General features: G+C 46.3%; 1 protein-coding gene across 8 annotated transcripts in view; it reads left to right on the top strand.

Moving 5' to 3' along the window:
• LOC140395077 (uncharacterized) overlaps positions 1–21,367 on the top strand; it is a 659,825-nt gene that overhangs the window by 508,511 nt on the left and 129,947 nt on the right. For all 8 annotated transcript variants that reach the window (XM_072482474.1, XM_072482512.1, XM_072482492.1 and 5 more), the window contains 2 exons: positions 1,856–2,038; positions 20,293–20,496. In XM_072482474.1, the coding sequence (XP_072338575.1) occupies positions 1,856–2,038; positions 20,293–20,496 (387 nt within the window). The remainder of the gene's footprint in view (positions 1–1,855; positions 2,039–20,292; positions 20,497–21,367) is intronic.

Genomic DNA, 21,367 nt, shown 5'->3' with positions numbered 1-21,367 from the left:
ATCCTGGGGATAAGTGTTAACGCCATCGTAAACGGCGGAGCATTTTTACGATGGCGTCATCTGGCCCCGGGGATCAGCGATCCTGCGCCGCACAGGGGGCCAGCATGGCACTGGAGAGCCTGACGCAGCTCCAGCTGCCGATACGGGCATCAGCACAGCCGCCGCGAGTTCGCGCATGCGCAACACGGCCGGCGCCAGTTCACACATGTGCGCCACGGCCGGCGCGAGTTCACGCATGTGTGTGGGTTGCTGACCCTGATGCAACATGGCAGAGATCTACAGGGGGCCTGGCGCGGAGGAACATAGGCCGTCACAGGGATAAGCACGCCCGCCGATCGGTAGGCCCCGATTGCAGGCCAGTCCACCGTGGAGGCCCCCCCCGGATTTGGATCCCCCCTCCCCCCCACCAGGCACCACCCCCCCCCCCCCCAACCAGGCCCCCCCCCCCTGCTCAGCATGAACGCCGAGGTCCCGCCGGGTAGGACCACACGAGGACTAATCCGGCGGGACTCGGCCGAACTCGACGGGACTCGGCCCATCGTGCGAGGAGAATCACCGGAGAGGCCGCGTTGAGCGGTTGCCGCGCCAACCGCGCCGGCGCCATTGGTGACCGGAGAATCGGCGGACCGGCAGCGGAACAGCGTCATGTGATTCGCACCCCCCCCCCACCGATTATCCAACCCCTCGCGGGTTCAGAGAATCCCGCCACAGATCCACAAAATGTGGGCATGATCTGTGATAACAAATGTCCAGCACACCGCCTTCTTCGCCCCAGGAAGGGGTGACCTTCCCATGACAAAAACGTAAATCCAAAAATAAACCTGCCGTCATGGGAGATGCAGTCGGTCAGATTTTGGCCTTTCAATCCATCTGGCAATCCCACGACTTTAAGATTCTGTCTCCTGGAGTGGTTCTCCTGATCATCCACCTTTGGCCCTCAGTGCTTTATTATCACCGACCAACGATGCCTTCCCAGTTCCCAAGGAGACAATCTGATTGCTCTGCTTCGAGAGAGCTGCGTCCACACCCTGTAACGCCAATGCCGAGTAAATGGGAGCTTGTGGAGGTCCTCGGAGACAGCCCACCGCTTTTTCTGGAATTCCATTGTCAAGCTGCCTGTAAGCATCTCAGCCGTCAATGGAGAGGCCAGAGTCGCAGTCGCGGCCTCCTCCTTTTTCTCAGCAGAAGAGCCTCGAGAAGATTACGACTCAGTTGACAAATCTTTATTTGCTGGCTTCCTTGACCTGGATTTTCTGGACATTTCTCTTGGTGGAAACCTTATTTTATCGAATTAATTAAGTTTTCACCCAAACAGCCCCAGTAAACTGGACAAAAAGGGCCAAAAATAAAGTACCCAGGCAGGAGCCACCTCATGTGTGGATACTCCCTACATGTTGCCATTGGAAGTTCGAAATTACATTTTCCTGGCTTGGTCCTTACTGGCATTAATAGCTGGTTGATCTCAAAGCTGATCATATTATACTCCCCAACCCCCATACCCCGATATGAAAATTGACATTCTGGTTACTTGCAGGCGCAACTAATAAATAATAACTGACCTTGGGGAGAAAGATCCCAAATCAATTAATTACCTTCATCACTCGAGAGACAAAACCTCAAATAATGAATTCTCTGGCAGGAACTAGCAAGACATTCCATCCAGTAGAAAAATATCCTCTCACTGGTCTCAAGATATTTAATGACTGGAATCATAAAATGTGCTTTCCGTGCTGTAAAATTCTATGACTCTGTCTCTCAGTTCAATCTAGTTCAACATGGGAGCTCATGGTGTGGAGTTAGAGAAAACATTATGCAGCAGTGTTAAAAATAACCATCTTTCTATTTTTAAATCTAGAAAGGTTCACGAAAACGTTTCAGTCTGGATTTATCAAAGTATAGACCTTCATTAACATCGATTACAAGTGTAGAGAGTGAAAGGGAGAGAGCTGAGGCGGCAGAAAACTCCGCTTTGACAGCTCATGATATTACTGAGGAACATCCTGAAGCTAAAGCTGCAGCTGATGAAGTCAAGCATGAGGTCAGTGGCCAGCAGGAACAGGTCAGCTGATGTGTATTAAAAGTTAGAGGGACATGACAAATGGACTAGCGTGCAGTGATTTTTTACATATAAGAACATAAGAACTAGGAACAGGAGTAGGCCATCTGGCCCCTCGAGCCTGCTCCACCATTTAATGAGATCATGGCTGATCTTTGTGGACTCAGCTCCACTCTCCGGCCCGTACACCATATCCCCGAATCCCTTTATTCTTTAGAAAGGCATCTACCTTTTTCTTAAAAACGTTTAAAGAAAGAGCCTCAACTGCTTCACTGGGCAAGGAATTCCAGAGATTCACAACCCTTTGGGTGAAGAAGTTCCTCCTACACTCCGTCCTAAATCTACCTCCCCTTATTTTGAGGCTATGCCCCCTAGTTCTGCTTTCCCCGACCAGTGGAAACAACCTGCCCGCATCTATCCTATCTAGTCCCTTCATAATTTTATGTCTCAATAAGATCCCCCCGCATCCTTCTAAACTCCAATGAGTACAGTCCCAGTCTACTCAACCTCTCGTCATAATCTAATCCCCTCAACTCTGGGATCAACCTAGTGAATCTCCTCTGCACTCCCTCCAGTGACAATATGTCCTTTCTCAGGTAAGGAGACCAAAACTGAACACAATACTCCAGATGCGGCCTCACCAACACCCTATACAATTGCAGCATAACCTCCCTAGTCTTGAACTCCATCCCTCTAGCAATGAAAGACAAAACTCGATTAGCCTTCTTAATCACCTGTTGCACCTGCACACCAACTTTTTGCGACTCGTGCACCAGCACACCCAGGTCCCTCTGCACAGCAGCATGTTTTAACATCTTACCGTTTAAATAATAATCCATTCTGCTGTTATTCCTCCCAAAATGGATAGCCTCACACTTGGCAACATTGAATTTCATCTGCCAGACCCTAGCCCATTCACCTAACCTATCCAAATCCTTCTGCAGACTTCCGGTATCCTCTGCCCTTTTTGCTTTACCACTCATCTTAGTGTCGTCTGCAAACTTTGACACATTGCACTTGGTCCCCGACTCCAAATCGTCTATGTAAATTGTGAACAACTGCGGGCCCAATACTGATCCATGAGAGACCCCACTAGTTACAGGTTGCCAAACAGAGAAACACCCATTTATCCCCACTCTCTGCTTTCTGTTAGTTAACCAATCCTCTATCCATGCTACCACTTTACCCTCAATGCCATGCATCTTTAGTTTATGCAGCAACCTTTTGTGTGGCACCTTGTCAAAAGCTTTCTGGAAATCCAGATATACCACATCCATTGGCTCCCCGTTATCTACTGCACTGGTAACGTCTTCAAAAAATTCTACCAAATTAGTCAGACAGGACCTACCCTTTGTTAACCCATGCTGCGTCTGCCCAATGGGACAATTTCCCTCCAGGTGCCCCGCTATTTCCTCCTTAATGATAGATTCCAGCATTTTCCCTACAACCGAAGTTAAGCTTACCGGCCTATAATTACCCGCTTTCTGCCAACCTCCTTTTTTAAACAGTGGTGTCACATTTGCTACTTTCCAATCCTCTGGGACCACCCCAGAGTCTAGTGAATTTTGATAAATTATCACTAGTGCGTTTACAATTTCCCTAGCCCTCTCTTTTAACACTCTGGGATGCATCCCATCAGGGCCAGGAGACATGTCTACCTTTAGCCCCATTAGCTTGCCCAATACTGCCTCCTTAGTGATTACAATCATCTCAAGGTCCTCACCTATCATATCCTTATTTCCATCAGTCACTGGCATGTTATTTGTGTCCTCCACTGTGAAGACTGATCCAAAAAACCTGTTCAGGTTTGCAGCACAATGGAATGTATTTGCACCCTGGGTGTGATTTTGGAGTTTTTCCTCTTTTGGTGAAGATCAAGTTATTCAGGATCGGCTGCCTCGAGTCAGCAAGCAACATTATTGTGACCAAGAATAATTAGAGAGGGCAGACTGAGGGGCCTGGACATCTGACTATGCACAGAAACGGTCACACAGGGCACAGGATGTGCACTGCACACACTTGTTGTAATTGACTCAGGTAGCATCTAATATTCATCCTGCCTTATCGTTCTCATGAGTGAAACTTGCAGCCAGCGTTTCCCACACTGTTTCTTTCTTGCACATATGTGGGAGGCAGCAGATTTCAGATATCAATGATGCCACTTATGGCTTTGTCTCCCTCTCTTCCTCAGAGCATCTCAGCTTGTCCTTCAACTAAATACCGGGAAAATAAAAGCCATCGTCTTTGGTCCCCACCATTACTCCATGACTCTACCTGCCCTCAGTCTGAAGCTCTACCAGGCCATTCACAATTTTGGCATCCTATTTGACCCAGAGATGTGTTTCCAACCATGTAACTGTTCCATCACCAAAACTATCTTTTCACTTCCAGAACATTGCCCCCTTCTGCCATTCAGCTCGTCTGCTCCTGAAACCCCCGTCCTCTAGACTTAGCTGTTCCAATGCAGTCCCGGTCAGCTTTCCATTTTTCACCTTTCAAAAACTCAGCAGCATCCAGACTTCTGCTCCAAATCCGAACTTGCACAAAGTGCCACAAATCCCTGAAGTCACAGGTGGAGTGATGAAATTGGGGAGGCGCAAGAGGCCAGAAATGGAGAATTGTGCAGCTGGAGAAAGGTGTGAACTTTGGAAATCCCTGCCGCAGAGGGCTGACATTGCGCTTATTCAAGGCTGATATTGATAAGTATTTTGGGCTAGAAAGGAATGTTTATGTAAACATGCGGGCTAATTTTTGGGGTTTGGTGTGAGGATGGGATCGTTGTTAGTGGTATGGGGATTGACGTATTTGTTGCTGATTATTGTTTATTGTTGGTGGGTGTAAACTTGGGAGAAAATGTGAAAAAGGAGAATAAAAATATTTTTTAATAAAGATATGGGGATTTTATAATAATAATCTTTATTGTCACAGGTAGGCTTACGTTAACATTGCAATGAAATTACTGTGAAAAGCCCCATGTCGCCACACCAGCACCTGTTTGGGTACACAGAGGGGGAATTCAGACACAGGGAGAACATGCAGACTCCACACAGACAGTGACCCAAGCCGGGGCTCGAACCTGGGACCCTGGCTCTGTGAAGCAACAGTGCTAACCACTGTACTACCTTGTCGTCCAACTCAAATAACCGGGCAGGATATTGGAATTAAGCTTTTGGATCAGCCATAATTTTGCTGTATGGCAGAGCAGCCTTGAGGGGCCAAATGTCCTACTTCAGCTTCCATTATTGTCCTTCTGGTCATGCTCTACACTGTTGATATAATCTTATGTGGCCCTTGGATTGGCCAGTCTTTTATGTATCTTATAAGCCAAGAATGGTCTGGTGATTTCATTGTGGCTTGTTCCATTCTTTCAGCTTGTAACTGAAATGAAATGAAATGAAAATCGCTTATTGTCACAAGTAGGCTTGAAATGAAGTTACTGTGAAAAGCCCCTAGTCGCCACATTCCGGCGCCTGTTCGGGGAGGCTGTTACGGGAACTGGTGTGAATGAGGGCATCCTTTGTGTCAAATTCAGACAGAGATGTCTTGCAGCATATATCTTTATTTAAAACTCACATACATGTGGCATTGCTAAAGAGAATAAAACAGTTTCTATTATTCTGCACAGCCTCACTTCCACTGGCGGGCATGGAGTGAGTGGTCCCACATTTGGCAGCTTCCGCTCGAGGGTGCTTTTTTGGACCTTTTCCCCGCTTGTTGGGCGGATGTTTTGGTGAAAAATAGATGCGGAGGTGACTGAAGAAAGTTAAACTCCACCTTCATGCGCCTCCGGTCAAGATAATAATAATCTTTTATTGGTCACAAGTATAAAGTTACTGTGAAAAGCCCCTAGTCGCCACATTCTGACGCCTGTTCGGATAAGCTGGTACTGGAATTGAACCCGCGTTGCTGGCATTGTTCTGCTTCACAAACCAGCTGTCTAGCCCACGGAGCTGGGTAAAGGGTCAGCCCTGCCTGTCCAGTGGTCAACGGAACAGCTGGTGGACGTTTTAAACAAGACTTTCAGCCGGCAGAGAAGGAAAGCTCAGGAGGACGTAGTCATGCCGGTGGAACCATTAAAAGCGGGATTTGATTGTGTGGAACAGAGGCTGGAGTCCCAGGGTCAGGCCATTCGGAAAGTGGAGGAGGCGGTGGGGGAGCACGAGGTGCAGCTTACCTCGTTGGCAGCTGAGATTGGAATGGTGCAGGAGACCCAGAAGCAGTTAAAGGAGAAGGTGGAGGACCTGGAGAATCGCTCCCGGAGACAAAATCTAAGAATCGTGGGGATGCCTGAATTGGTTGAGCGGATTCTGGCTCTTAGAAAGCCAGGATGGGCACAGAGCACTGATGATGAAGCCGTTGGTGGAAGAGCAGCTGAGGAATGGTGGCATGTCTTCACAGATTTCTGGATATAGAGAAGGTATTGCGGTGCGCAAGGCAGACAAGGAGTGCACTGGGAAGGTAATGAGCTCTGTGTGTACCAGGATCTGGGCGCGGACCTGGCGAAGAGAAGAGCTGGGTTCAATTGGGTGAAGGCTGCTCTCTTCAAAAAGGTGTGGTTGCTGTGGCACAGGAAGAAAAGGAGTGGTGATGGTGGGCATCTGAGGGTGGGCCTGAAGGGGCGCGCGACATTGGCGGGAGCTGGCCCAAGAAAGGATATGGTTGACCGACAGGGGAGGGGGGCGGGGCGATTCCCGACCAGGTTGGTTACATGGAATGTGAGAGGGCTGAATGGGCCAATCAAACAGTCGCGCCTGTTTGTGCACTTGAGGAGGTTGAAGGTGGACATGGCCTTTTTACAAGAAACACACTTGAAGATCAGGGATCAGAAAGCGGGGGGGGGGGGGGGCGGTTAGAAGGTTGTTGCGACGTGGCAGGGGGTGAGAGATGTCATGGTCATGAGCGGAGAAAGGGGAAATCTAGAATGGGCTAGATTTGGATGGAATTAAAGGGGCGGGAGTCAAGTGGGGAAGATGACGGACGGTAGAGGGGATTTGAAGCTGGTAACGTGGAACGTCTGGGGACTGAATGGGCTGGTTAAAAAGTCAGGGTGTTTAAGGCTCGTGCGGATAGGGAATGGAGGGAGGAATATGACCGTCTCGTGAGCAAGATAGTGGAGGTGGACAGGGAATATTCGAGGGTGCCCACCATGGGAGGGATTGGGGAGGAAGAAAAAGTTGCAGGAGCAGTTTGACAGGCTGACAACAGGGCAGACAGTAGGGCAACTGTGTAGGGAAAGAGAAGTGCAATATTAGTATAGGGAGAAGGCGAGCCATATGCTGATGCACCAGCTGCAGAGGCAGACGCGTCCAGGGAAATATTGAAGATACGGACTGGGGTTGGGTTTATGGTGTCAGAGCCAAGGAAGATAAATGAGGCATTTAGGGAGTACTGCCAGGGACTACAGGGAGAGGAGGGGGACATGGGGCGGTTTCTGGATGAGCTGGAATTTTCCTAGGTGGACGAAGCAAAGAGGCAGGCATTGGAGGAGCCCCTGGAGCTGAGGGAGGTGTTGGATAGTATCGGGTATGAAGACGGGGAAAGGTGGATGGGTACCTGGCGGAATTTTACAAGGAATTTGCGATGGATCTGGCACTATATCTGTTGGGGGAGTTTAATGAAGCGCTGGAAAAGGGGGAGTTGCCGGAGACGATGACTCAGGCAGTAATCACACTAAACCCGAAAAAGGTGAAGTACCGGGTGGAATGTGGGTCGTATAGGCCCATATCACTATTGAACACGGATGTAAAAGTATTGGCTAAGTTGTTGGCGGGGAGGATGGAGGAGTGTGTCCCAGGTGTGGTTGCAGAAGAAGAAACAGGCTTCGGGAAGGGCAGGCAGTTCGCCAGTAATGTAAGACTGCTATTGAATGTGGTGATGAATCCGTCGGGGGCACTGGTACCGAATGTGGTGGTGTCCATGGACAGGGAGAATGCATTTGATCGGGTGGAGTGGTGGTACTTGTTCGAGGTTTTGGGAAGTTTGGGTTTGGGCCGAGATTTGTGGCATGGGTGCAGTTGCTGTATGTGGCACCAAGGGCGAGGGTGAGGACGAATGATATGAGCTCACAAAGCTTTGACTTACACTGGGGTAAGAGGCAGTGGTGCCCGTTGTCGCCACTGCTGTTTGCGCTGGCCATAGAGCCATTGGCGATGGCTCTCAGGGAGTCGGTAGAGTGGCGAGGGATTGTGAAGGGACAGAGGGAACATCGGGTGTCGCTCTATGCTGATGACCTCTTGCTGTATGTTTTGGATCCGCTGGAGAGCATGGGAAGGATTATGGGCCTGCTGGGGAGTTTGGAGGGTTCTCAGGATACAAGCTGAATGTAGGGAAAAGCGGGGTATTCAAAGTAAATGAGCTGGGACAGCGGGCTAATTTGGGGGGCATGCAATTAACGGTAGAGAGGGATAGGTTTAGGTATTTGGGGACTCATGTATCGAGGGAATGGAGGGAATATGTGGAACTTAACGAAGCTGGTGGAGGAGGCAAGGGAGGATCTTAAGAGGTGGGACACTGCACTTAACGTTGGCGGGGAGGGTCCAAGTGGTGAAAATGAGTATTCTGCTGAGGTTCTTGTTTATCTTTCAAGTTCTCCCGATCTTTATACCAAAGGCCTTTTTCTGGAAAGTGGCTGTTTTATTGTAATATCTTGTTAATCATTTGCTTACTTCCAGAACGGTTGGATGGTTGATGTTCAATAACAATCAAAGTCTTCAAATTAAGCAAACACTGTTTGTCCAGCACTTCCTTACTTACAGACGTTAACTCTTTACATACCTGCAGATATATTTCATTTCATATACAGATCACTACATCCTCCTTTTTTTTAAACACATTTTCTATGCTATAGAGAAAATTGTATAACAATCAAGTATAAATTATGAGATGTATATCTATACAGACATAAATGGAAGCGTGACTATACACAGTAGAATAATATTTATAAGTTCAGTATTTATAACTTCAGTCGGTCAGCTTTTTGTCGCCTTCGTGTTGACCTTCCCAAGTGACGAAGTGATGAGTCTGAAACTTTGACAGTTTTGTGCATGTCACCTGGTTTCTTGGTATGCAGTAGATTTTCTTGAAACAGTGATTCATTAAAGCTTAAGGTTGGAAATATTGGTTGTTGAACCCTAATTTTCTGCAAAGCTCACCTGTTGCGCCAAAAAGTTGCTCCTTCGGTAGATTTGACGATGTAGGATCATGGAGCTGCTCACCTAATGATAGTAGCTGGAGCAGACCACCCTCCTTCTGGATTCTGACAAGTGTCATGTGAGAGAACATTTAAGAACTGGGTGTTTATTAAATAGCTGTAGTGGATGTACCTTTAAGAAATGGGTGTTTATCAAATAGCTGCAGTGATGTCAGAGTGTGGGTGGAGCTGGGCTGTCTGTCTTTCACTTTTGCCTTAGGCTGTCTGCTATAGGGTGTGTTTAGTTTTGTTTTGAGAGCTGGAGAGCTGCAGGGAAAGCAAGCAGCTGTATACGGATCTCTAAAATCTAAAGACTGTCTCTAGATCATTTGGGTGACTTCAAAGTGATAACTGCTCTCAGTTGAGAATTAAACCCGATCTCTCTGTTAAAAAGGGTCTTTTGTCTTATGGATGTTGCAAGGAAAGATTAAGGGTTACTTATAGAATATTGTATCTGTGGGGATGATTGGTGTTGATAGTTGTTAAGATGTTTACTGTGGGTTTATAAAGTGTTAACTGGTTTCATAAATAAACATTGTTTTAATTTAAAAGTACTTTAGTTCTCTGTTGCATCACACCTGTAAAGTAGGCTCGCGTGCTCCCCATAACCACAATCTATTAAAAGTTGTGGGTCAGGTGAACTCCATGATACACTTTGGGGTTCTCTAAACCTTGGCCCATAACACAAGGTTGTCCTTTGTCAGTGGATCTAATTGCACTGTAAGTTGGTCATAGTACAATCATTGTTATGAACGTTGCTCTTTGATTTTCTTGAGAACAGGCAGATGATCCGGATTCTGGAATCTGATTGCTGGTCAGGTAGCCCTGAGATCCCTATTGAATAACATTTGAGCTGGCGAGAGCCCTGAAGATGGAGGAGTAGCTCTGTATGACAATAAAGCTAGATGACTGTCTGACATTGAGTCATTTGCTTTACTTATCAACTGTTTTATTATGTGAACACCCTTCTCTACCTTGCCATTGTACTGAGGGTAGTGAGGACTGGATGTTACATGCCTGAAGTTATATTTACTCGAGAATTCAGACCATTCGTAACTTGCAAAACATGGACCATTGTCCGACATTACTGTTTTTGGAATTCCATGTCTTGAGAATGTTTCTTTACACGCTTTGATTACTGAATCAAATCGTACCTTCGTAATTTAATCATTATACGCTGAAGTCTGGGTGTCATGCCGTTTAGATTTTTTTTAATGATGTAGACCAACGGCCTGTGGTCCGTCTCCACAGTGAAGGTCGGAGGTCCGTATGCATAATCATGGAAATTAAGTATTCCCGTCAGTAATCCAAGACATTTCTTTTCTGTCTGCGTGTATCTGCAGTCATAGCTCTTGAAGCATATGCTACAGGAATCCAATTAGAATGTTCATCTTGCTGTAAGAGAACTAAGCCTATTCCATCCTGACTTGGATGAGTGGATATTTTAGTTGCTCTTTTCGGATCGAAGAAAGCGAGTGTCAGTGCAGTCATAAATTGTTGTTTTATATCAGTCCACTCCTTCTGATGACTCTGCGTCCATTCAAAAGTAGTTGATTTTCTGATTACATTTCTCAATGCAGTTGTTCTTGATGACAGATTTGATATAAACTTGCCCCGAAAATTGACAAAACCCAAAAACCTCAGAATGGCTTTCTTGCCTTCTGGAGTTTTCTTGTTTTGAATTCCTGCTATCTTTGTATCACCAGGTTTGACACCTTGATAAGAAATGGTATCGCCCAAGAATTTCATTGAGGCTTGTACAAATGTGATTCAGTTTGAGTCCGAACTCATTGATGCGTGCATATACTTTTCTTAAGCGTTTGATGTGTTATAGAATCATAGAATCATAGAAGTTTACAGCATGGAAACAGGCCCTTCGGCCCAATCAGTCCATGCCGCCCAGTTTTTACCATTAAGCTAGTCCCAGTTGCCCGCACTTGGCCCATAACCCTCTATACCCATCTTACCCATGTAACTATCTAAATGTTTTTTAAAAGACACAATTGTACCCGCCTCTACTACTACCTCTGGCAGCCCATTCCAGACACTCACTACCCTCTGAGTGAAGAAATTGCCCCTCTGGGCCCTTCTTCCTTGGTTGTGAGCCAAATGATGATATAGTCAACGTACACCTTCACACCTTCAATTCCTTCTGTCATTTGTTCCTCGAGCCTGTGGAATATCTCAGATCCTGATATCATTTCAAACGGCATACGGTTAAAGCAAAAGTGTCCAAAGGGAGTGTTGAAAGTACATAATAATCTGCTTGAGTCGTCAAGTTGCATTTGCCAAAATCCCTGTGAAGCGTCGAGCTTTGTGAAGATGCGAGCATTCGCCATCTCATTTGTGATTTCTTCGTGCTTTGGTTTGGGATGTGTTCCCTTTGTAAATTCTTATTGAGATCTTTAGGATCAATACAGATGCGAAGATCTCCAGACATTTTTTTTAAGTAAACCAATGAGCTGACCCAGTCAGTGGGTTGTGTGACTCGAGATGTAATACCTTGTGATTGAAGTCGGTCAAGTTCTAGTTTTAACCTTTCTCGCAAAGGAGCAGGAATTCTCCTCGGCGGATGATTAACTGGCTTGGTAATGGGCCCATGCCTCTGATTACATCAGGGTACTGTTGTAAGATTTGCTGGATTTCTTCATCCATACTTGGTGTATCTTGAATTGTTGTGTATATTCTTTGTGCAAGGTGCAAGTCTTTGCATGCTTGTGCGCCTAACAATGAGGATTTTTCATTAGTAATGATCTCGAATCGTAGTGTCTTCTTAATTTGTTTGTTGGTGACTTTCAGAGGGCATGATCCTATTGCAGCGATCTGATTACCATTGTAGTCCTTCAGTCTACATGCAGCTGGAAGCATCTCAAGTTCTCTTGGAATCTTACTGAGATCCAATCTTGACAGTAGATTTGCTGAAGCTCCTGTGCCAAGTTTAAACATTATGTGATAATTGGTAACTTGAACTACGGAATTCCATTCATTGCTAGTGTTGATTGTGTTGATTTGATGAGGATTGCTTGTGTTTGCTTTAGGTTCTACACATCTTTCTATGATTTCCATGAAAAATGTATTTTTGAGTTAGAAATTGTCTTCTTCTGATGAATGAGCTCTTCATTTTTTTTCTCCGCTGAATCCACATTCCGGACGTTGATGTTCCTGTCTTTTTGTTTAGGAGTTTAAAATTGGAATGAAGATCTACATTGTGATGCGTGATAATTCAATTTTCCACACTTTAAACATTGTTTGCTTTGAGCTGGACATTTCCTCTTTAAATGGGCGGTTCCACATTGGTAACACATCATGATGTCACCGTTCGACGCATGAGAAACTTCCATGCATGCGCAGACCGGTTTTCTTCCGTCTCGCATTTTCTGACTGTTGCTAACTTTTGGTTGGCTCTTAATTTGGCTCTATTTAATCACGTTTGCTCCAGAGTCGCCAGGTATCTTTCGACACCGCCACAAGGCTCAGAACCGAATACTGATCAATGACTCAATACACCAGTGAGTAAGTTCAAAAGCAATGCTCATTTATTTACACACAGTCAAATCTACTCATGCATCAACTCTACAAAACTAAACTACCACTATTACTAAGGCCTATACTTAGCTTCGGGCGTCCACTCAGTCAGTGGAACAATGGCTGTTGCTCGGTTCTGAGGCTGCTGGATTGAGCTGTTTACAGGGTAGCAACTAGGAGCGTCTATCTCGTAGCGTGTGTTGACTTGGAACTGTCTTGATCTGCTGTAGCTGCTAGGCAGGTCTCTCTCTTCACTGAGAGCCAAAGCCAAAAGGAGCGTTCTCCCTTTGTGGGATATCTTTTATACCCAAAAGGGCTTCGCGCTCTTTTGGGTGGGCCTTGAACTTGGCCTCAACTAATTGGGTCTTTCCCAATCATCGGTATCGATTTTCCTCCAATAGAGGGGTGGTTCCCTGATCGCTGGGCATGTCCTGGTGACTGTCAGTCTGCTTTGTCTTAGCTTCTCCTGGCGCCGGGGAGTCTGTCCTAACATTGTGTATCTAAATGTTTCCCTTTTGTCCCCAGAGATGGCTCATTAGTATGTAAATCGTTTGGCAGTTTCTGTCCTGTCTGAGCGTTCAAGGTTCTAATCAACAGACAGGGCTTGCACCTGCTTGTTTCTCAGCATTGTCCAATTTTCTCAGCAGTCTTTGCAAGTGTCCATTTTGTAATTGGGACATGGCCATCCCAGAAGGCTACATGACGAAGTGGGCATGCGCAGGGTTCGAGTGCGCGCCCACAAAATGGCTGCCTTCCGAAACATGCTTCTTCATCGATTGCAACACCATTTTTACACACTCAATATCGTGGTGGATTTTCAAACCTTTTTCACGGTGATAGTATTCATTGTACTGGTTTTTACTTTGTTCATGTGCTAAGCATTTTTCTATGGCTATTTGTGATGTAAGATCTTGCTGTCTTAATAATCTCTCTCTTAAATTCTCATTATTTATGCCATACACAATTTGATCACGGATTAGCAAGTCATGCAATGCTGCACAGTTACAAGATTGTTAGTAATTTTAAATCGGAGACAAAGCTTGTAAATGATTCCCAAGTTTTCTGCAATCTTTTGTTGAATCTGAATCTTTCAAAAATTTCATTTGTTTGAATTTTGTAGTGGTCATCAAATTTACTTAGTATTACATTGAATTTGCTTTTGTCATGACCTTCAGAGTATAGAAATGAATTATATATTTCAATTACATGCTGTTCTACATTGATAAAAGCAATGCAATCTTCCTAGGATCAGTAGCGGTGGTTAAATCAGTAGCTTCTAGATAAATTTGAAATTGTTGCTTGAACAATTTCCAATTAGAATTGAGATTACTGATTGTCTTGAGTTGACGTGGAGCTTGTGTGTGGTCCATCGAGGCGATTTTCTATGAAGGATCCGATTTCTGTCAAGCTTCCCCAGTTGAATAGCTGCTACTAATTTCTTCTTTACTTAACAATTCTAATCTATCTAGTTAGTTTTTTCGAAGCCTAGATGTGGTACCATGTTATATTATATATAGTAATATCTTTTTACTCATTTGCTTACTTCCAGAATGGTTGGATGGTTGATATTCAGTAACACTCAGTTTTCAAATTAAGCAAATGCTGTTTATTGAGTAACGATTATAAATAATTATGAGTTTGTCCACTCTTCTACAACTATAACTGAAGATTAGATAAATAAGATTAAATATATATAATGTTTAACTACACCTGCTCATTAAGCTATATCTCTAACACTCTGTTCACTAGTCACTCCTGATACGAAGAGGTGGGAACCCCCTCTGAGTGTAGCTTATATACATATATCTGGTGCTGCCATCGAGTGGTTGTCTAGAACTTACATACAAATGTTAACCTCTTACGTATCTGCAGATATAACATAAGACCATAAGACATAGGAACAGAATTAGGCCACTTGGCCCATCGAGTCTGCTCCGCCATTCAATCATGGCTGCTATTTTCTCATCCCCATTCTCCTGCCTTCTCCCCATAACCCCTGATCCCCTTATTAATCAAGAACCTATGTATCTCTGTCTTAAAGACACTCAGTGAATTGGCCTCCACAGCCTTCTGCGACAAAGAGTTCCACAGATTCATCACCCTCTGGCTGAAGAAATTCCTCCTCATCTCTGTTTTAAAGGATCGTCCCTTTAGTCTGAGATGATGTCCTCTGGTTCTAGTTTTTCCTACAAGTGGAAACATCCTCTCTACGTCCACTCTATCCAAGCCTCGCAGTAAGTTTCAATAAGATCTCCTCCAATCCTTCTAAACTCCGAGTACAGACTCAGAGTACTCAAACATTCCTCATACGACAAGTTCTTCATTCCAGAGATCATTCTTGTGAACCTCCTCTGGAACCTTTCCAAGGCCAGCACATCCTTCGTTAGATATGGGGCCCAAAACTGCTCACAATACTCCAAATGGGGTCTGACCAGAGCGTTATACAGCCTCAGAAGTACATCCCTGGTCTTGTATTCTAGCCCTCGTGACATTAATGCTAACATTGAATTTACCTTCTTAACTGCCGACTGAACCTGCACATTAACCTTCAGAGAATCGTGAACAAGGATTCCCAAGTCCCTTTGTGCTTCTGCTTTCCGAAGCATTTCCCCATTTAGAAAATAGTCTATGCCTAAATTCCTACTTCCAAAGTGCACACCTCACACTTGTTTGTCCAAGTCCTTCTGCAGCCCCCGTGCTTCCTCAATAGTACCTGTCCCTCTACAGATCTTTGTATCATCTGCAAACTTAACAACAGTGCCTTTAGTACATTCTTCCAGATTAATGCATATTGTAAAAAGTTGTGGTCCCAGCACAAACCTCTGAGGCACACCACTAGTCACCGGCTGCTATCCTGAAAAATACCCCTTTATCCCCACTCTCTGCCATCTGCCAGTCAGCCAATCCTCTATCCATGTCAGGATCTTACCCTGAACACCAACAGTCTCCTATGCGGCACCTTGTCAAAGGCCTTCTGGAAATTTAAATGAATCACATCCACTGGTTCTCCTTTGTCTATTTTACTTGTTACCTCCTCAAAGAACTCTAACAGATTTGTCAGACACAACCTCCCTTTGACAAAGCCATGCTGACTCAGTCCTGTTTTACCATGCACTTCCAAGTGCTTCGCAATCTCATCTTTAATAACACACTCTAAAATCTTACCAATGACCGAAGTCAGGCTAACCGGCCTATAATTTCCCGTCTTCTGCCTCCCTTACTTCTTAAACAGTGGTATTACATTAGCCACCTTCCAGTCCTCTGGGACCCTTCCTGCCTCCAGTGATTCCTGAAAGATCATCACTAATGCCTCCACAATTTCCTCAACTATCTCTTTTAGGACCCTGGGGTGTAGTCCATCCGGTCCAGGTGACTTATCCACCTTCAGATCTATACAGATCACTACAGAGGCCACGATCATTTCTGACTTTGCATGGACGGGGAAGGTGCCAAGTGTGGGGAGGACCCTGTGGCAGAGGCAGCAGGGGGGGGTTGGCATTGACGAACTTGCTTCATTATTATTGGGCAGCGAATGTGGACAAGGTGCTGCGGTGGTGGGAAGGAGAAGGGGTAGAGTTGGTTCGGATGGAGGAGGAATCTTGTAAGAGATCTAGTTTAAGGGCTATGGCGACGGCAGCATTGCCAATGGCTCCGAGTAGGTATTCAGGGAGCCCGATGGTACAGTCCACGGTGAAGATATGGAATCAGCTGAGGATGCATTTTAGGTTGGAAGGAATGTCGGTGAAAATGCCGCTGAGCGAGAATCATGGGTCTGAGCCGGTGGGGGGGGGGGGGGGGGGGGGAGGTGGAATGGGGGATGGATAGTGTATACAGGAGGTGGAGGGAAGTGGGGCTGGTCAAGATGAGGGATCTGTATTTGGAGGAAGGGTTCGCCAGTCTGGAGGATCTAAGGGAGCGGGTAGGGCTGCCAAAGGGGAGTGAATTCAGGCATCTGCAGGTTAGGGACTTTGCACAAAAGGTCTGGAGAGGATTCCCTAGGTTGCCGGGATACATCCGGCTGGAACGACTGCTGCTTCTGGATGTGGCAGGGGAGGGAAGAATTGAGATAGATAGAAGTGGCTGGGGGAGCAGGAAGGCGAGCGGGTGGTGAAGATCAAGGAGAAATGGGAAGCGGAGTTGGGAATGGAGATCAATTGGGGAGTATGGAGTGAGGCACTGTGGAGGGTAAACGGGACCTCCTCTTGTGCAAGGGTGAGCCTGATACAGTTTAAGGTGGTGCACAGGGTGCATATGACTCGGGCGAGAATGAATGGGTTCTTTCAGGGGGTAGCAGATGAGTGTGAGAGGTGTGGGTGGGGGCCAGAGAATCATGTGCACATGTTTTGGGGTTGTGAAAATTTGGGAAAAAGGGGAAAGTCTGTACAAACTGTATAGTTGATTGTTGGAAAGTATGTTTCTCGTGGTTTTATTCACTGTAACCTGTTTTGATACAGGTTTGCAATAAAATACATTAAAAAAAAAAAGAAATTCGGGGCTCAGACTCGGGGCTCAGACTATGTTAAGAAAAGGGTGGGTAGGACAAGTCATTCATTCAGGATCAAACATGAAGATGCGAGGGGGTGGTGGTGTTGGTAAATAACCAGGTGGCGTTTGAGGTGGGGAACATTGTGGCTGATTCGGCAGGGAAGTTTGTGATGGTGAATGGGAAGCTGGAGGTGATTTTTTTTTATAACATACAGTGCAGAAGAAGGCCATTCGGCCCATCGAGTCTGCACCGACCCACTTAAGCCCTCACTTCCACCCTATCCCCGTAACCCAATAACCCCTCCTAACATTTGTTTTTGGACATAAGGGCAATTTTGCATGGCCAATCCACCTAACCTGCAGGTCTTTGGACTGTGGGAGGAAACCAGAGCACCCGGAGGAAACTCACACAGACACAGGGAGAACGCGCAGACTCCACACAGACAGTGACCCAGCAGGGAATCGAACCTGGGACCCTGGCCCTCTGAAGCCTCAGTACGAACCAATTGTGCTACCGTGCTGCCTTACTGATTCCTGTAGTTTTGGTAAATGTTTATGCCCCAAACTGGGATGATGTGGAGTTTATGAGGTCAGGGAGGGCTTCATCGGTGGCGAAGGAGATGAAGGGGTTCATGGAGTGCATGGTGGGAGGTGGATCTGTGGAGGTTTGGAAGGCCGAGGTTGAAGGAGTTCTTGTACTTCTCCCATGTGCACAGGGTGTACTCTCGGACTGATTACCTTGTGGGGACAAGACGTAGCTGGCGGGGGTCGTCGGCTCAGGGTACTCGGCGATTGTGGTTTCAGACCACGTACAGCACTGGACGGACTTGCAAGCGGACCATGGTGGGGAGCCCAGCGCCCACAGTGGAGACTGGATGTCTCCACCACGGCGGGCATTGAAAGGGACGCTGCTCTAACACCAGATCCACAAAATGTGGGCACGATCTGAGATAACAATTGCCCAGCACCCCGCCTTCTTCACCCCAGGAAGCGGAGACCTACCCACGACAAAAAAGTAAATCCGAGAATGAACCTGCCGCCATGGGAGATGTAGTCCATCAGATTTTGTCCTTTCAATCCATCTGGCAATCCCATAATTCTAAGATTCTGTCTCCTGGAGCGATTCTCCAGATCATCCACATTGGCATCTCAGTTCCCAAGGAGACAATCTGATCGCTCTGCTTCGAGAGAGCTGCGTCCACACACTGTAACGCCAATGCCGAGTAAATGAGAGCTTGTGGAGGTCCTCAGAGACAGCCCGCCGCTGTTTCTGAAATTCCGTTGCCATGGTGCCTGTAAGCATCTCGGCCGTCAATGGAGAGGCCTCCACCATTTTCTCAGCAGAAGAGCCTCGAGACGCTTATGAATTAGTCGACAAATCTTTATTTGCTGGCTTCCTTGTCCTGGATTTTCTGGACATTTCTCTTGTTGGGAATTTTATCGAATTAATGAAGTTTTCACCCAAACAACCCCCAAAAACTGGGCCAAAAATAAAATACCCAGGCAGGAAATGAAATGAAATGAAAATTGCTTATTGTCACAAGTAGGCTTCAAATGAAGTTACTGTGAAAAGCTCCTTGTCGCCACATTCCGGCGCCTGTTCGGGGAGGCTGGTATGGGAATTAAACCGTGCTGCTGGCCTGCCTTGGTCTGCTTTAAAAGCCAGCGATTTAGCCCTGTTCTAAACTCATGTGTGGCTACTCCCTACATGTTGCCACCAGAAGTTTGAAATTACATTTTCCTGACTTGGTCCTTACTGGCATTAATAGCTGGTTGATCTCAAAGCTGATCATATTATACTCCTCAACCCCCATACCCCGATATGAAAATTGACATGCTAGTTACTTGCATGACGCAACTAGAAATAACTGACCTTGGGGAAAAAGATCCCGAATCAATTAATTACCTTCATCACTCGAGAGACAAACCTCAAATAATGAATTCTCTGACAGGAACTAGCAAGACATTCCATCCAGTAGAGAAATCTCCCTTACTGTTCTCAAGATATTTAATGACTGGATTCATAAAATGTGCTTACGTACACAGTTAATAAACATTGCCCAGTAAATGGTGATAACATTGATAGCTGTGAAAATCACACGGCTCGATATTTACCTTGGCTTCTGAATTCCTTTAATATGTAAATATTCCCCAGATGGGACAGAGGTGCCAGAACATACAAGGCTGCGGGCCAAGTCCTGGAAAATGGGTTTAGGTGCTCGATGGCCAGCATGGGTGCGATGGGCCGAAGAGTCTCTTTCCGTATTGTAATAATTCTATGACTTTTTGCTGGATTCACCGTTGCCCTAAGCCGATATCGTAATTGGCAATTGGGCGGAGAATCGGTTCTGAGGTTCAAATCGGGGTCGGCGCCGGTTTGACGCCGGTTTTCTAACCTCCACCCCCTTCCAAAATGGTGTCATCGTGTCGCACACTGCATGGAACGGCCTTGGCGCGTCACCTGAAGACCCTTCCCCGAAGTTCCGCTCCCGATGGGCAGAGTTCCCGATTGCGCGGTTGATGTGTGGTCTCAGCAGTCGGGAACCCGGCGTGGCAGCTGTGGACTGTGTCCAACGCCACCACAGTCGGCCGGGAGCTGTGCTGCTGGCCGGGGGGCCCTTCCATGAGGGCTGGGGAGTGGCTCGGAGGTGGGCAAGGGAGCAGTATTTGGCAGGTTGGGTCCACGCACGGCCGGCGCCATGTCTTACGGCACAAGCGCTGCAGGTCATCACCATGCGCCTGCAGGGCCATGAACTGGCCATTCTCCACCCGTTTTTATCGTGGCAGCTGGGAGTTTTAACCAATGCGTCTGCTTTCCCCTCACTGGTCGCAGGATCGGTGAGAGTTCAGTGCTGATTTTGGCGTCGTAAAACGCCACAGTTCCCATGCTGGCGTTGGCACTTAGCTTCAAAATCGGAGAATCCAGCTCTCATTCACTCAGTTTAATCTAGTTCAACATGGGAGCTCGTAGTGTGGAGTTAGAGAAAACATTATGCAGCAGTACTAAAAATAACCATCTTTCTATTTTTAAATCTAGAAACATTCACGAAAACGTTTCAGTCTGGATTTATCAAGGTATCGACCTTCATTAACGTCGATTGCAAGTGTAGACAGTGAGAAGGATTCTGCTGAGGTGGCAGAAAACTCCACTTTGACAGCTCGTGATATTATTGAGGAACATCCTGAAGCTAAAGCTGCAGCTGATGAAGTCAAGCATGAGGACAGTGGCCAGCAGGAACAGGTCAGCTGATGTGTATTAAAAGTTAGAGGGACATGACACATGGACTAGCGTGCAGTGATTTTTTACATGTGCAGCACAATGGAATGTATTTGCACCCTGGGTGTGATTTTGGAGTTTTTCCTCTTTTGGTGAAGATCAAGTTATTCAGGATCGGCTGCCTCGAGTCAGTAAGCAACATTAGTGTGACCAAGAATAATTAGAGAGGGCAGACTGAGGGGCCTGGACATCTGACCATGCACAGAAACGGTCACACAGGGCACAGGATGTGCACTGCACACACTTGTTGTAATTGACTCAGGTAGCATCTAATATTCATCCTGCCTTATCGTTCTCATGAGTGAAACTTGCAGCCAGCGTTTCCCACACTGTTTCTTTCTTGCACATATGTGGGAGGCAGCAGATTTCAGGTATCAGTGATGCCACTTATGGCTTTGTCTCCCTCTCTTCCTCAGAGCATCTCAGCTTGTCCTTCAACTCAATACTGGGAAAATAAAAGCCATCGACTTTGCTCCCCACCATTACTCCATGACTCTACCTGCCCTCAGTCTGAAGCTCTACCAGGCCATTCACAATTTTGGCATCCTATTTGACCCAGAGATGTGTTTCCAACCATGTAACTGTTCCATCACCAAAACTATCTTTTCACCTCCAGAACATTGCCCCCTTTCTGCTATTCAGCTCGTCTGCTCCTGAAACCCCCGTCCTCTAGACTTAGCTGTTCCAATGCAGTCCCGGTCAGCGTTCCATTTTTCACCTTTCAAAAACTCAGCAGCATCCAGACATCTGCTCCCAAATCCGAACTTGCACAAAGTGCCACAAATCCCTGAAGTCACAGGTGGAGTGATGAAATTGGGGAGGCGCAAGAGGCCAG

Source organism: Scyliorhinus torazame, chromosome 2 (assembly GCF_047496885.1).
Source record: "Scyliorhinus torazame isolate Kashiwa2021f chromosome 2, sScyTor2.1, whole genome shotgun sequence".
Taxonomy (NCBI): domain Eukaryota; kingdom Metazoa; phylum Chordata; class Chondrichthyes; order Carcharhiniformes; family Scyliorhinidae; genus Scyliorhinus; species Scyliorhinus torazame.
This window is presented reverse-complemented; position numbering and strand designations above follow the sequence as displayed.